Genomic DNA, 12393 nt, shown 5'->3' on the forward strand with positions numbered 1-12393 from the left:
AAGTACAGTGGAGACTTTGCATGGGTGTATGGTTAAGAAATGGGGGAGGTACTATGTCTGCATTAAGACTCTGAACCATCATCATATTATATTACATGAATTGCAAATACTATTTTAAAAGTTGCACGTGTTAGATCTTTACCACAGTTCTGAAAGGTCTCATCGTCCCTTCAGAAGGTTGACGGCTCTTCCAGTTTCTTTGAGCCTGTAAATCTTGTAAGATGAGGTCTATACTTGGGACAATGTACATTATCTTTTTTAATTTTCACCTGTCCAAATTGAAGTTCAGCTTAAGTTTAAATATAGCACCACAAAAATGTGTTACATTTTACAGCTGCATGGAAACACTCAGGTAGCTGAACAGTGCCCTAAAATTACAGCCAGATTCAACGGAAGGTCCATGTCAGCCTGTAGGGTGAGGGCTGCAGAGCATCACCTATTGTACAAACTAAGTATGCAGGTGGGAAAATTGTCTGCAAGATACTAGAGGCCCCATGATACTGATAAAAGTTCAAAGTAGCTGCTCAGAGTAAAAAGAAAAATCACGACAGAGGCAAGTTTAAGCCTCTAGACAATGTTTTATATGTCTGCCATCTGAACTAGATTATATCCTGACTGCTTATCTCCAGCACCCCACACTCAAAGGACAGGGCTCAATATACCGATTTGCTAGCCTGGCCTGTTCAGTATCACACTCTGGCCTTCCCTGGCCTGCACATTCCTGGCTCATTTCGCAGCAACAGTTCCCAACCTCCTTTCAAAATAGCTGCTACCAGTGAACAAACTCAAAACTAGCCCTTCTCAACAGAAGATATTGGCTGTTAACACTTGCATTTAAAACGTTAACTGTTATGAAGGAATGGTGATGCTATAGTACCATGAAAACACTTTCATCTGTCTGAGCAATCTATCCACAAATTTACCTCACTCCATAAGCACAACGAGGCATTTCTGATCTTGAACAGATAAGGATGCTCCAATAATTTCAACAGAGACAACCGGAGGGGGGGGGGAGAATAAAGGGCTTCCAATTTTAATTAATCTGGCCAGCCAACATAGGAAGATCAGAAGAGAACTAGTTTTGACACCCTAAATAAATCAGTGGACCAAAGGTGCACTAACTCTAGAAACATGGGGACATTTTCTGGCACAGTTAGTAAATCACAATTTTGCATCTATTTTGAGGGAATGATAATACAAGTGTCCCTAATACTGACACAACACATCTCTCACCAAAACTCAGCAATACCACTGGCCTTCAGAGTTCCACAGAGGCAGACATTATTGTTCCTCTTACAGGCTCAGAAAAACGTTTACTTTGTTCTGGGATAATGTACACTACACAATCCTGTGGAGATTTTTATAGTGCAAGCCAAGTTGCTATATAAACAGGAATGCTCAAAAGGCACACAGAGGTGAATTTCATCTTGGATAAATGAATGCTAAGGACAGGAGCCAACCCAAGCTATAAATAGGGATGGATGATCACAAAAGAGCAGAGGCTCTTTCAGTTAAGCACATGTTACACTCTACAACAAGCTGCATCAAAAGACCACAGAGGAAGAAAACGAACAAGAGTTTATTGGTTCTTGTAGGTTATCCGGGCTGTGTAACTGTGGTCTTGGTTACAAGATACCAAGACCACGGTTACACAGCCCGGATAACCTACAACCAATGAACTCTGACCATGAAAGCCTTCGACAATATTTTGAACAAGAGTTGTTTTTGATACCCTACTTTTTCTCTACCTTTAAGGAGTCTCAAAGCAACTTACAACTGCCTTCCCTTTCCCCCTCACAACAGAAACCTTGTAAGGCAAGTGGGGCTGAGAGAGTTCGGAGAGAACTGTGACTGGCCCCAAGGTCACCCAGCAGGCTTCATGTGGATGGGTGGGGAAACAAACCCAGTTGTCCAGATTAGAGTCCACCACTCTTAACCACTACACCAGCGTGACATTTCTTCATCCAGGGTCCAAGCTATTAATACTACTAAGAAGGGACGCAAAAGGACCATAAATTGGAGCAGTTGCTAGATTCAGTCCCTGGGATTAGCTTGAGCAACTCTGGGAGCTGTGTAAAATGAATAATGTCACTAGATTCAAATTGTGCAGCGGTAATGGGGAGGCACACCCAGAGACATACATTTTCCAGAAATTTTGAAACTATGGGGTGGGGGTTAAGCAAATTTGAGAGGAAATTGAAGCGTACAGTTTTTGTATTAAAACTAACCTTATTTCACTTTTTTAATATCATCAGTGCATAATTTATAACTTATCTAGAATACAGAATTGTAATATTTGGCAAAGTTCAAGGGACGGGGCATACCTGGTAGAAATAACTAGTACAATGCTGATTGCAAGGCATTTAAAAGGGCAATCAGGAGCCTTGCCTTCCAAAGATGGTTTAAAAACTCAAACAGAATAGAGGTATTTTGAAATTGAAAAGATAATATTTAAAATTGCTGGAAAAAAATTAAAATCCAGAAAAATGGAATGGGAATATTTGGCATATTTATGGAAATGTATTATTCAAGCCCCGACTCTGCCCAGGAAGGTTGTTGGGTTACCTTGGGTAAAATGGAGGAAGAAAGAATGACAGGGGCCAACCTGAGTTCCTTGGGGAAAAGGGCAGGGGGGATAAAAGCGTACTAAAATAAATATGAACGACCAACACATAATGGTGCTTCCCAAGCTCTGTGGCCGGCCGCCACTTCACCAAGAGGCACAAAATACTTGTAGGAAAACAGAGAATCCAGTAAGGGAGAAACTTGCAGCAGGCAGAGTTAGAGGCATTTTCTTCCCAGCAGCAGAGATTTCATGTTGATGTCACCAAAACAGCTGCACTAACTATGCAAGCTGAAGTAAACTTGGGACATATAGGGGCCTTCTGCTGACCACAGCAGTTTCTCAATTTCCTGCCTTCTTGGCTGGCTGATTTTAGGAGAAGACCCGAGAGGCTCTTGCTGAACACTCCACTTCTAATGCCAGTGTTGGATTCATAATCCAATCCACAGATTTTTACATACACAGCAGTGAACTGTACTCCTGACCAAGGACCAACATATCCAAAGGGCCATCTCTTCCCACATGTCCTTGTGCATCAATTATGTTCCTCTGGCTGCCACCTTTTGGCTTGCCCATCACTTATGGCTGCCTGCTTGGCATCTACCAAAGCCCTTTTCAACAGTGGCTCCTACTATGTGGAACAGGGTCTCTGAGGAGGGCGGGAGGTACTGTTTATTTGCTAGGGCTTTGAGCAGCAGGCATTTTCAGGAGGTGGTTATGGATGGTTTTAATTGAGAATAGCAAGTCACCTTGACCTACAAGAGAAAGGCGGGGTATAAATATTTTAATAAATACATATACACACATACGGATGCATGTGAGGATTCTGCGTATTTGCCTGCCACAGAAACAGTCATCCCCAGGTTGAAGGTATCAAAGGGGTAAATTAAAAGAGGACTCAAGTTCAGAGAGTTCCCAAATGCTTTGAATCAATCTTACCACCCCCCCAGGGTGATACCACACAAATCAACCAGTGATACCTGTGATGAAGCCTCCTTCAACTCTGCTTCTATTTTAATATAAACTATTCTTTAAATACCTTGCAAAAGACAGAACAGTAGTTACATACTAATGCTTAACAACATCATCTCTGGCAGTCAGTTTTCGCATCTCTGCTGAACAGGTGTGGCATAAAGCTAGCTTTTCTGGGCACGGTGTACTTCGAAGACGATGCAGTGTACTGCTATGGCTAACTGTCAGTCTTTTCAGGGCTATCCATCTTCATGCTGCCATGCGCCACAAAATTCACTCACCTCCAAAGTTAGCCAGTCTGCCAATTCGAGTAACTGGCACCTTCCGCTCCCGGGCACGTTCACTGAGCTGCAGAGATTGGAAGAAAACATAACTGATGTGTCTAATACTTGTAAGAATGCAATTTCTGCAACATGAGAAAGACTACCTCTTTCCATAGGAATCCATGTGCTCACTGAGGGCACCTCAACAACCACTCTGGCAGTTCTCTCTCACCATCAGCCTAAAGGTATGACTGTGGGAAATGGAGAGTTTTCAGTGTCTGGAACTTTGTCCTTACTATGGCAAGGAAACCAGATTCATTTTTCGCTTCCCAGTAATATAAAGCTTCCATAAACTGGAAGACATGGGGGGGGGGAAATAGGGGGCTTTTTCCAGAATAAAAACAAGCTTTGGGGAAAACTGAAATATCTGCAATATTTCTTACCATGGACACATGAAGCTGCCTTTTTCTGAATCAACCATTGGTCCATCATAGTCAGTATTGCCTACTCATACTGGCAGCACCTCTCCATGGTCTCTGGTAGAGGTCTTTCACATCAACTTCTCGCCTGGTCCTTTTAACTGGAGATGCCGGGTTTGAACCTTGAACCTGGGACCTTCTGCATGCCAAGTATATACTCTACCACTGAGCCATGGCCCTCCCAACTCTAAACTTATGTTATTGCTCTAACGTCTTATGATAAATTATATGTTCATGTAGGATATAAAATGATACTAGCTGGCAGATGTATGAAATCTGAACATATAAAGGCCTGAGATTTCTACACGCAAAACCATGAGTAAACCCGATATTTTAGCAACAGTGTATACACGGCAAAGTACTGCACCCTGTGATACCTTAGAGTATGTATCTTACTTTGCTATTTAAGACATAGGAAAAAATAAAAGAGAGGACATAAATTTTGTAGTAAATGAAACAAAGGATTATTTGGACAGAAGAAGCCACAATAGGAACAGTTGTGTAATTGGATATCAAGTTCAACTATAACACTGAACACAACAGACTCTTCCAATAATGTGTTATTAAACACATTGTAGCATAGTAACTGTGGACAAAATTACTCAGTTAACCCTTAAATATATTCTTAAGACTGTATAATATCTACAGTCAATACAGGAATGATCTTTCCCAATGCTGTTGATTAAAGACTTACGTAAGACTGAACGCATGGAGTAAAACCTTGCCTTAGAAAGCATTTCACTCATTTCCAAACAAAATGTTCAGTGCTCCCAAAATTTTCTAATTCTTTAAAGTATAAAGTATACACAGCCAATTTCTCATACTGGATTACACAGTCCCAGTTCAGCCTGGCATTGCTGGGCAGCAGCAGATGTCTTTAGGTGGAGATTTATTTATTACAACATTTATACCCCGCCTTTCCTCATGGTTCAAGGCAGCTTACAATAGTGGGGAATTTGATGTAATAACAGCATCTAGATAACACCGTGTCAGATATACTGTACATAGTGAAGGAAAAAGGGGAAAATGTATGGCTGTAAGCTAAACAAATCATTTCAAAAGGTACTGCATTATGCCTAAAACAAAGGTATGCCAAGACACCCTGCTAAAGAACATTTGTTTGATTCGGGAGAGCAGTCCACTGCAATGGTTCACTTCCTGATAAAACTATCGGCATCAATGTTCAGCTTAAGGGCTGCCCTACTCCCCCACGCAGAGCTGCATCCTGATGGAGCACGGGGGAGAAAGTCCTTGCTCTTTAAACAAACCTGTAGGAAGCTGCACCTGTTCCAGATTTCAGCTTGTAGGACACAAAAAAACAACAAGGATAGCTTCTTAACCATCCCAAGCATTTAGCAGTATATCAAGTGGCCAGCAAAAGGAAGGTGAACACCTGTTGAAAGTTAAAAAGCTCTGCTCTATTTCTGGGCAGACATTTTGGCCTCTCCAAACAAATGGACAGTTGGGGGAGGCAGGCTAACAACTGGAAAGGAATGGCCACGCAGTTTTTATTTAGGGACTCAGATGTAGCATTTAAGTCTGCCTGATCCTTGCAATGAGTGCAAGCACAGTGAGTTCCATCCATGATGGTCACCCCGTATGTTTACATGGGTTACACAGACAATTGTGAATGCAGTTCAGTACAGAAAGCCTTTGAAATAAGCAGGTAGATCCAAATTCAGATACCACCTTCAGCACAGAGTCCACAAGGCCCGCTCAATACTTTCTCGGGAGAAAGCTTTTTCTAGAGCGCTTTTCTTAAGCTACCGAATGAGCTGTGGATGTGCCCCAGAAATCAGTTTTTACAGATATAAATCATTAAGAGCAAAGGGAAATATTCTATTGCTCTCCCCATTACCCAGACAACATAGTCACATTCAACACATTCAAGCTGGATGGAGCAGTTAGAAAAAGAAAAGGTGACCCATAAAGGGCAGCTCCTAATCCTCCAGCCTCACTGAACTTACTGCCTACGTACCATCTGCTTGTGTGGTTTGTGCTGTGGATCCGCTTTGGCTTGTCTGGCTTTGTCAATATCTTCAGCTGTCAGTCCACCAACAGAGGGATGGTCTTGATGAAAAGCTCTGCTTTGCCCATTAGTAGCAAAGAAAGGATATCCAAGGTCCCTAAACAGCTTTGCGTTCACTTTGGCAGAGAAGGGATTATGACTGGAGTCACCTGCCACAACAACATTTGGAAAAGGTCCACTGGAAACGTAAGTGTGAGATGGGCCCTCTGCAACACCCTGCTTCTGAGGCTGGTGTTGAGGAGGAGAGAAGTCTTTTGCAGCACCCCCCAACTCTGATTCTGAGAAGCTGTAGTCTTTTCCAAAATCCTCATCAAGATCTTTCAAATTTTCCTGCTGCTTGCCCAACTCCTGCAAATAAAAACACAATGGAGCATTTCATTGAAATGGCATTAGGACCAAAAATTGCTCTCTGCTGCTCTCACTCCATCAAAAAGCCTTCCAACGTGTGTGCTCTTATAAAATTAGATGGTTTGGAAAACATGTTCTTAATTTTTGTACAAAACACATTATATTTACCACGTTCATCATCATAAACTAACTACTAAATTTGGAGTTTCACTTATTTTATTTTTTTACTATGGTAGGGAAAGATTAAATAAAACAAGGATCCTAAGCAGTGTTAGAAGAAGAATTGATTTTTATATGCCGACTTTCTCTACCACTTAAGAATCAAACCAGCTTACAATCACCTTCCATTCCCTTCCCCACAACACCCTATGAGGTAGGTGGGGCTGAGAGAGCTCAAAGACAGCTATGACTAGCCCAAGGTAACCCAGCTGGCTTCATGTGTAGGAGTGGGGAAACCAACCCAGTTCACCAGATTAGCCTCCGCTGCTCATGTGGAGGAGTGGGGAATCAAACCCAGTTCTCCAGATCAGAGTCCACCGCTCCAAACCATCGCTCTTAACCACTACACCTCGCTGTTAGTAGACTTGCACTTGAGGAAGGCAAACCCTACCCACTGCAGCTTCTGTGTCACCTGAAATTGTACATTTGTGGGTCAGAAAAACCCCAAAAACAGTGAAGAGAGAAAAATGAGAGTCTGCAGCAGGAAGGGAGTAATCAGCAAAAACACACCTCCCCTTCCTTTGCAAACGGAAAGGCCATGTAATTGGAGGAACTGCTGATGAACCAACAGAGCAGCACAGTAGGATCCAAGTCTAACAGGGAATAATAAGCACACCCTGCAAACGCTTGAGACTAAAGTGGTTTTAAGGCCTTTGCAAAACAAAAACAAAAAAAAACTGCAGGTATGAAGGATAAAAGCATTTAAAAAATAACAAAATATGGAAAGTTTCAAATGAGAGCAGTGTCTAGATTTTACACTGTGAGGACTTGATGTCACTACAGCAAACTTTATACACATGAGGAATCATACGAAACAGCTACATTGGTTGCACAATAACAACCACCACGACTATATGCATTTCAGCCCATAGGGCTTTCTTCAGTGGTCACAACACAGTATATACACACACGTCTACGGTCAACAAATAATGTAATCTTTGCATGTGAAACAGTGCATTATTGGGGCTCCAGATATAGATAAAAGTAAAATCAGGCCTAACTCATTGTGGAGCTCCCATAATTCACATCATGATGCAACCATGCTGCTATTGGCTGCACAACTTCCAGCATGTGTTCGTGTGTCAACCAGTAGCCTGTTTTATGGGTTAGGTATAGCTTCCTTTGTTTTGTTGACTACAGCAAACTTTTCCATTTTCCCATTTAGAGGAAGTAAAACCAGTTCAAGCCCTTCCTATTATGGATACAGGCTTGCTTGTCATTTTCAGCACAGGGAGGGGGGGAACTCTCCTCTTGGCTGATTTTACCACAGAGGTACACAATGGAAACACTTCTCTTCCAACATTAATAAAAATTAGTGTAGAAAAAGCTGCAAGCAGTAAAATGCTGGCAGGAGCAAGCAAGGAACAGAAAACAAAGTCGTTTACTGTAAAACGCTTCCCTTCTTCAGCAGAAGACATTCGTTTCGGGATCGCCAGCTACAATCCCTTTTAAAAGGAAGAAAAAAACGCTTTGGGACATTCACGCTGAGCGCTTTAAAGTTTAACACCCCCTTCTCCATTACAGTCTATGGGGCATCTTTCTGGGGCTCAGGGGGGCCCTGTTTTTTTAAGGCAGAGGCAGCAAAGATGGCATGCATGTATTGTCTTAACAACAACAGAAGGTGGGATCCCACTTCAGACCACAAATTGCCCCCCCATGCAGTTCCAAGTGTCACTGGGCCCCCAGGAGTAGCATTTTGCAGAGATCAGTGGGCTGCAGGGGGAGGGTGGAGGCCATCAGTGGAAAATTTAGTCAAAATCCACTCCAGCGAGTTAGAATTCTTAGAAATCTTTCAGGTACTCATTTTATAGCTTAGGGTTCTCTTCTTCCTCCACCTCATCCCTACAACAATCCTGTGAGGTAGATTAGGCCAGTGGTTCTCAACCTTTTTTGCTCCATTCCTCCCTTTCACCATTGTTCAGAACATAATTCCCTTCCCAAAATAGTCATAAACTTTATTGAATGTCGCAGATTAAATTAAAAACAAACTACAATTTTACAGATTGTACATCACATTTTGCTGAATAGTGGTCCCAATTCCCCTCCTGGAACCCTAAAATCCCCCGGGGGGGGAATTTCCCCCTCGTTGAGAACCCATGGATTAGGCTAACAGAGAATGGCTGTCCTTTCACCACCCAATGAATTTCATGGTGAGCAGGTTTTAAAACCTGGCATTCCTCCGACCTAGTTTAATCACCACATCACCACACTGACACTCAAATACATATGAAACTGAGGAAAAAGTCAACAACATGTAAGTCCATACCGATCTGAGAAGACACACACACACACATACACACACACACACATATATATAAAACCATGCGTATTCTTACCTGCATCTTCCCCATGGCAGCACTAAACCGCTCTTCTGCAGTGGCCTGAAAGCTCCTGGCTATGGTCGCTGCATCACCACCAAAGACAACTTGCCGGAGTTGTCCTGCTTGTGTTTCTATGACTGCCTTACTAAGCTTCGTCAGCCCTCTGATCACCATGATGGCATCACCTGCCATGACTGACCACGCTTAGCGCTGAAAAACAAAGCCAACACATTATCCAATACTCGGGTGAATATTTTCAAGCATCTATGAGAACGAATGGCCTCTTCAATCTAGTCAGGTAAAGCTTTCCCTATTCACAGAACATAAATCAGTGCAATGCCTAAAGTATCTCCCGTTTGGAAGGTATGTTCAACTTTTATAAGGCCCACAGTCATCTCAGTGACAACCCCCTCCCTGTGAAATGGCCTACCAGGTGAGGTGTGCAGACCTAACTCCCTGATGATGCTTAGAAAGTTCTTGAAGGCTGCTGTTCCCCCAACAAGCTTTTGGAACCTACCTCAGAAATACTAAGTTAGTTACACTGCAATAAAATTTCTATTTTTCAATGGTTAAGGTTTTTTTTACAAAATAGTTATGCACTCGAAGCAGATAATTGCTCAGGGATGAATTTTTTAGTTCTAATGGAGGTGACTGATTGTACTAGGTTTGCATGTTATTGGCTGGTTACCACTTTTGTTTACACACACACACACACACACACAAACATAATATTCCATTTTGATTGCCTTTAGAAGCCACTTCAGATAAACTAAGATGTGATTTATACTTTTTTAGAATATAAACAAAACACAATCTAGTCAGCTTAGTGAACAAATAGTTCTAGAGCCATTAGCCAGAGAGGCTTAGGGAGAGATTTCACTTGATCCAAACACCGTCACTAAAATGTTCACTCAAACAGCCACCCACTGGCAACAACAAAAAATGTACTGGAAATAAATCTGTCCCACCCAAAAGGCTGGCCAGGATTTAAAGAACCCTGAAATAAGTTCCATGTGCCCAGGCCTCTCCCTTCATAGAACAGCAGCTCCACATGTGCCACAGCAAACCACAGCAGAAATGGAAGGCTGCCTCTAAAGCATGTTATGATACAATGGGAGGGGAGGGTCTGCCGCTCAAAGGTTTTTTTTTTTTTTAAAGTAGGATTTTGATCACATCTTGCCTTAAGATAGAGCAGTCTTTATGAGCCCAGAGGACTTTATGTGGTAAGAAAAGACACACAAAGCTCTCTGAAGGAAAAGCCTCTTCCTGACCTCAGTCTACAGATTACAAAATATCCTTTAGACATTTATCTGATATTTAGCTCGAGACAAAGTTTTTGGTAATGCTCAGAACCTTCTTATCTCTAATTAAGATATTAATTAGCAATGTGAAAGTATACACCCCCCTGCAACCAGGATATGTAACTACTAAAAAAAAAGTCTTTTGTTCTGCTTATTGCTCTTTTATCTGCTACCATTTTAACACCAAAGGGGAATAACTATAGACCCACACAAACGAAACAGCATTTGCAGAACACAAAAAGGCCTATCAGCTCACTGCTCTACATCACTCCAACACAGCAAACCACCAATGCAGACAATTCCATCTATCTCTTTTAAAGTGAATTCACACAATATTGGCCTCTTGAAAAACTAAATATTAAAGTTCCAGCTGTGAAAAATTGAAAAAGCTAAAGAAGCAATTAATCAAGCAAGTCCAGACAGCAGGTGATGTTTAGGGCAGCCAAATGAACACCTGGGCATACCAAATGCCTGAAAATCAAGTACCATTTTCAATTTTTTTAATAAAGTAGACTGGTCAAAAGCTCAAGAATGTGGATGTGTCTTAACTGAAAATACTAAATTCAGACAGCTAGAATAATGGCTGCTAAAGATGAATTTGCACCAGCACTCGGTATGAACGTAGTGGTATTAATAAAACTGAGACTAATTTTTAGATAATCCACTAGGTAAAGAGTAGCTTCAATTTTAGATCGCTTCCTTTGTTACAGAATGTTTGACAGACACAAAATCCTGTCAGGCAAGAATCAGAAGGAAGCAATTTTTATTTCATCAAGTGCCTTTCAAGTTATACAGCAACAAACTGTGCTGCCCCTACTTTTCTGTCCAAACCTAGGCCTCAACACATGCTCAGGACAGCACAAACTCAAGGATCTCTCATGCCCTACAAGGGCCATGAATCTGCATAGAAAAATTCAATAATGGCATTTGCAGGGCATGCAGCCCTGCATAGCTCCTTGCCCCTCCCCATGGTATCTTTTGTCGGAGAAGACACCAAAACTATCAATCTTGTACCTTCTGCAACTTCTTCACAGTAATTAGTCAAAAAACAGAAAGAGGAGGGGCCAAAGCTCAGTGTTAGAGTACTTGGCTTGCATAGCAGAAGGTCCCAGGGTCAACCCCCTGGCATCTCCAGTTAAAGGATCTCAACTGGCAGCACTGGAAAAAACCTCAACCTGAGACCTTGAAGAGTCGCTAGCAGCTGGAGTAGACCATGCTGGGCTAAAATGTACATGATTCAGCCTTACGTGTTTGTGCAACAACTGGCAGTGTTGCCCTTCACCATAACTCAATCAGAAAGAAGGAAGGCTGCAGAGAAAAAGACACAAGGGAAGAGTCACAGCACAAGAGAACAGAGAAGATCCTGCGCAGGACAAGTTTTCCAAAATAAAGTTGACGCGTTCAAAAAAAAAAAAAAAAAACAAGTGGAAAACCTGCGCTGTTCAAAACCCACCCAGTTCTCCACAGCTTAATTATATCAGTGAGGAAACAGGGCCAGTTCCCCTTTGTTAGTTTTTAACTGCAAAGCAGAAACAGGACAGAGCTCACAGCTGGCAGCATTCCACTGAACTCCCACTGGAAGGGAACACCGGCCTTTTTATCCACTGGAGGAATCTGCTTGTTCAGAATGCTTTTTGGCAAACTTACCCCCATGGGGGCAGGAAACAACTGGTTAAATTATCAAGAGAGAGAGACCGCGCACAAACACTATAGGGAGACTGCTACCTCCTCCCACCAGTCTCAGCTCAACAGCAGGTTTTGTTTTCAGGCACAAGATTGCCCTTTTCCCCACCTCCACATGTTTGGGCTATTTATCACTTCACATCGTACAGCAATGTTGAAAATGCTTCCCTTTCCTCAACTTGAATGAATGCAGACTGCAAGGGACAAGATTCGAA

At 42.2% G+C, this 12393-nt stretch overlaps 1 protein-coding gene across 2 annotated transcripts in view; it reads right to left on the minus strand.

Moving 5' to 3' along the window:
- COQ8A (coenzyme Q8A) overlaps window positions 1-9399 on the minus strand; it is a 39904-nt gene extending 30505 nt beyond the window's left edge. For both annotated transcript variants that reach the window (XM_056853113.1, XM_056853114.1), the window contains exons 1-3: window positions 9210-9399; window positions 6256-6654; window positions 3817-3883 (exon numbers count right to left, since the gene is read on the minus strand). In XM_056853113.1, coding sequence (XP_056709091.1) covers window positions 3817-3883; window positions 6256-6654; window positions 9210-9386 — 643 coding nt within the window. In that variant the 5' untranslated portion in view covers window positions 9387-9399. The remainder of the gene's footprint in view (window positions 1-3816; window positions 3884-6255; window positions 6655-9209) is intronic.
- Between the last annotated feature and the right edge of the window lie 2994 nt (window positions 9400-12393).

This window comes from Euleptes europaea, chromosome 7 (genome assembly GCF_029931775.1).
Source record: "Euleptes europaea isolate rEulEur1 chromosome 7, rEulEur1.hap1, whole genome shotgun sequence".
In the NCBI taxonomy this organism is placed as follows: domain Eukaryota; kingdom Metazoa; phylum Chordata; class Lepidosauria; order Squamata; family Sphaerodactylidae; genus Euleptes; species Euleptes europaea.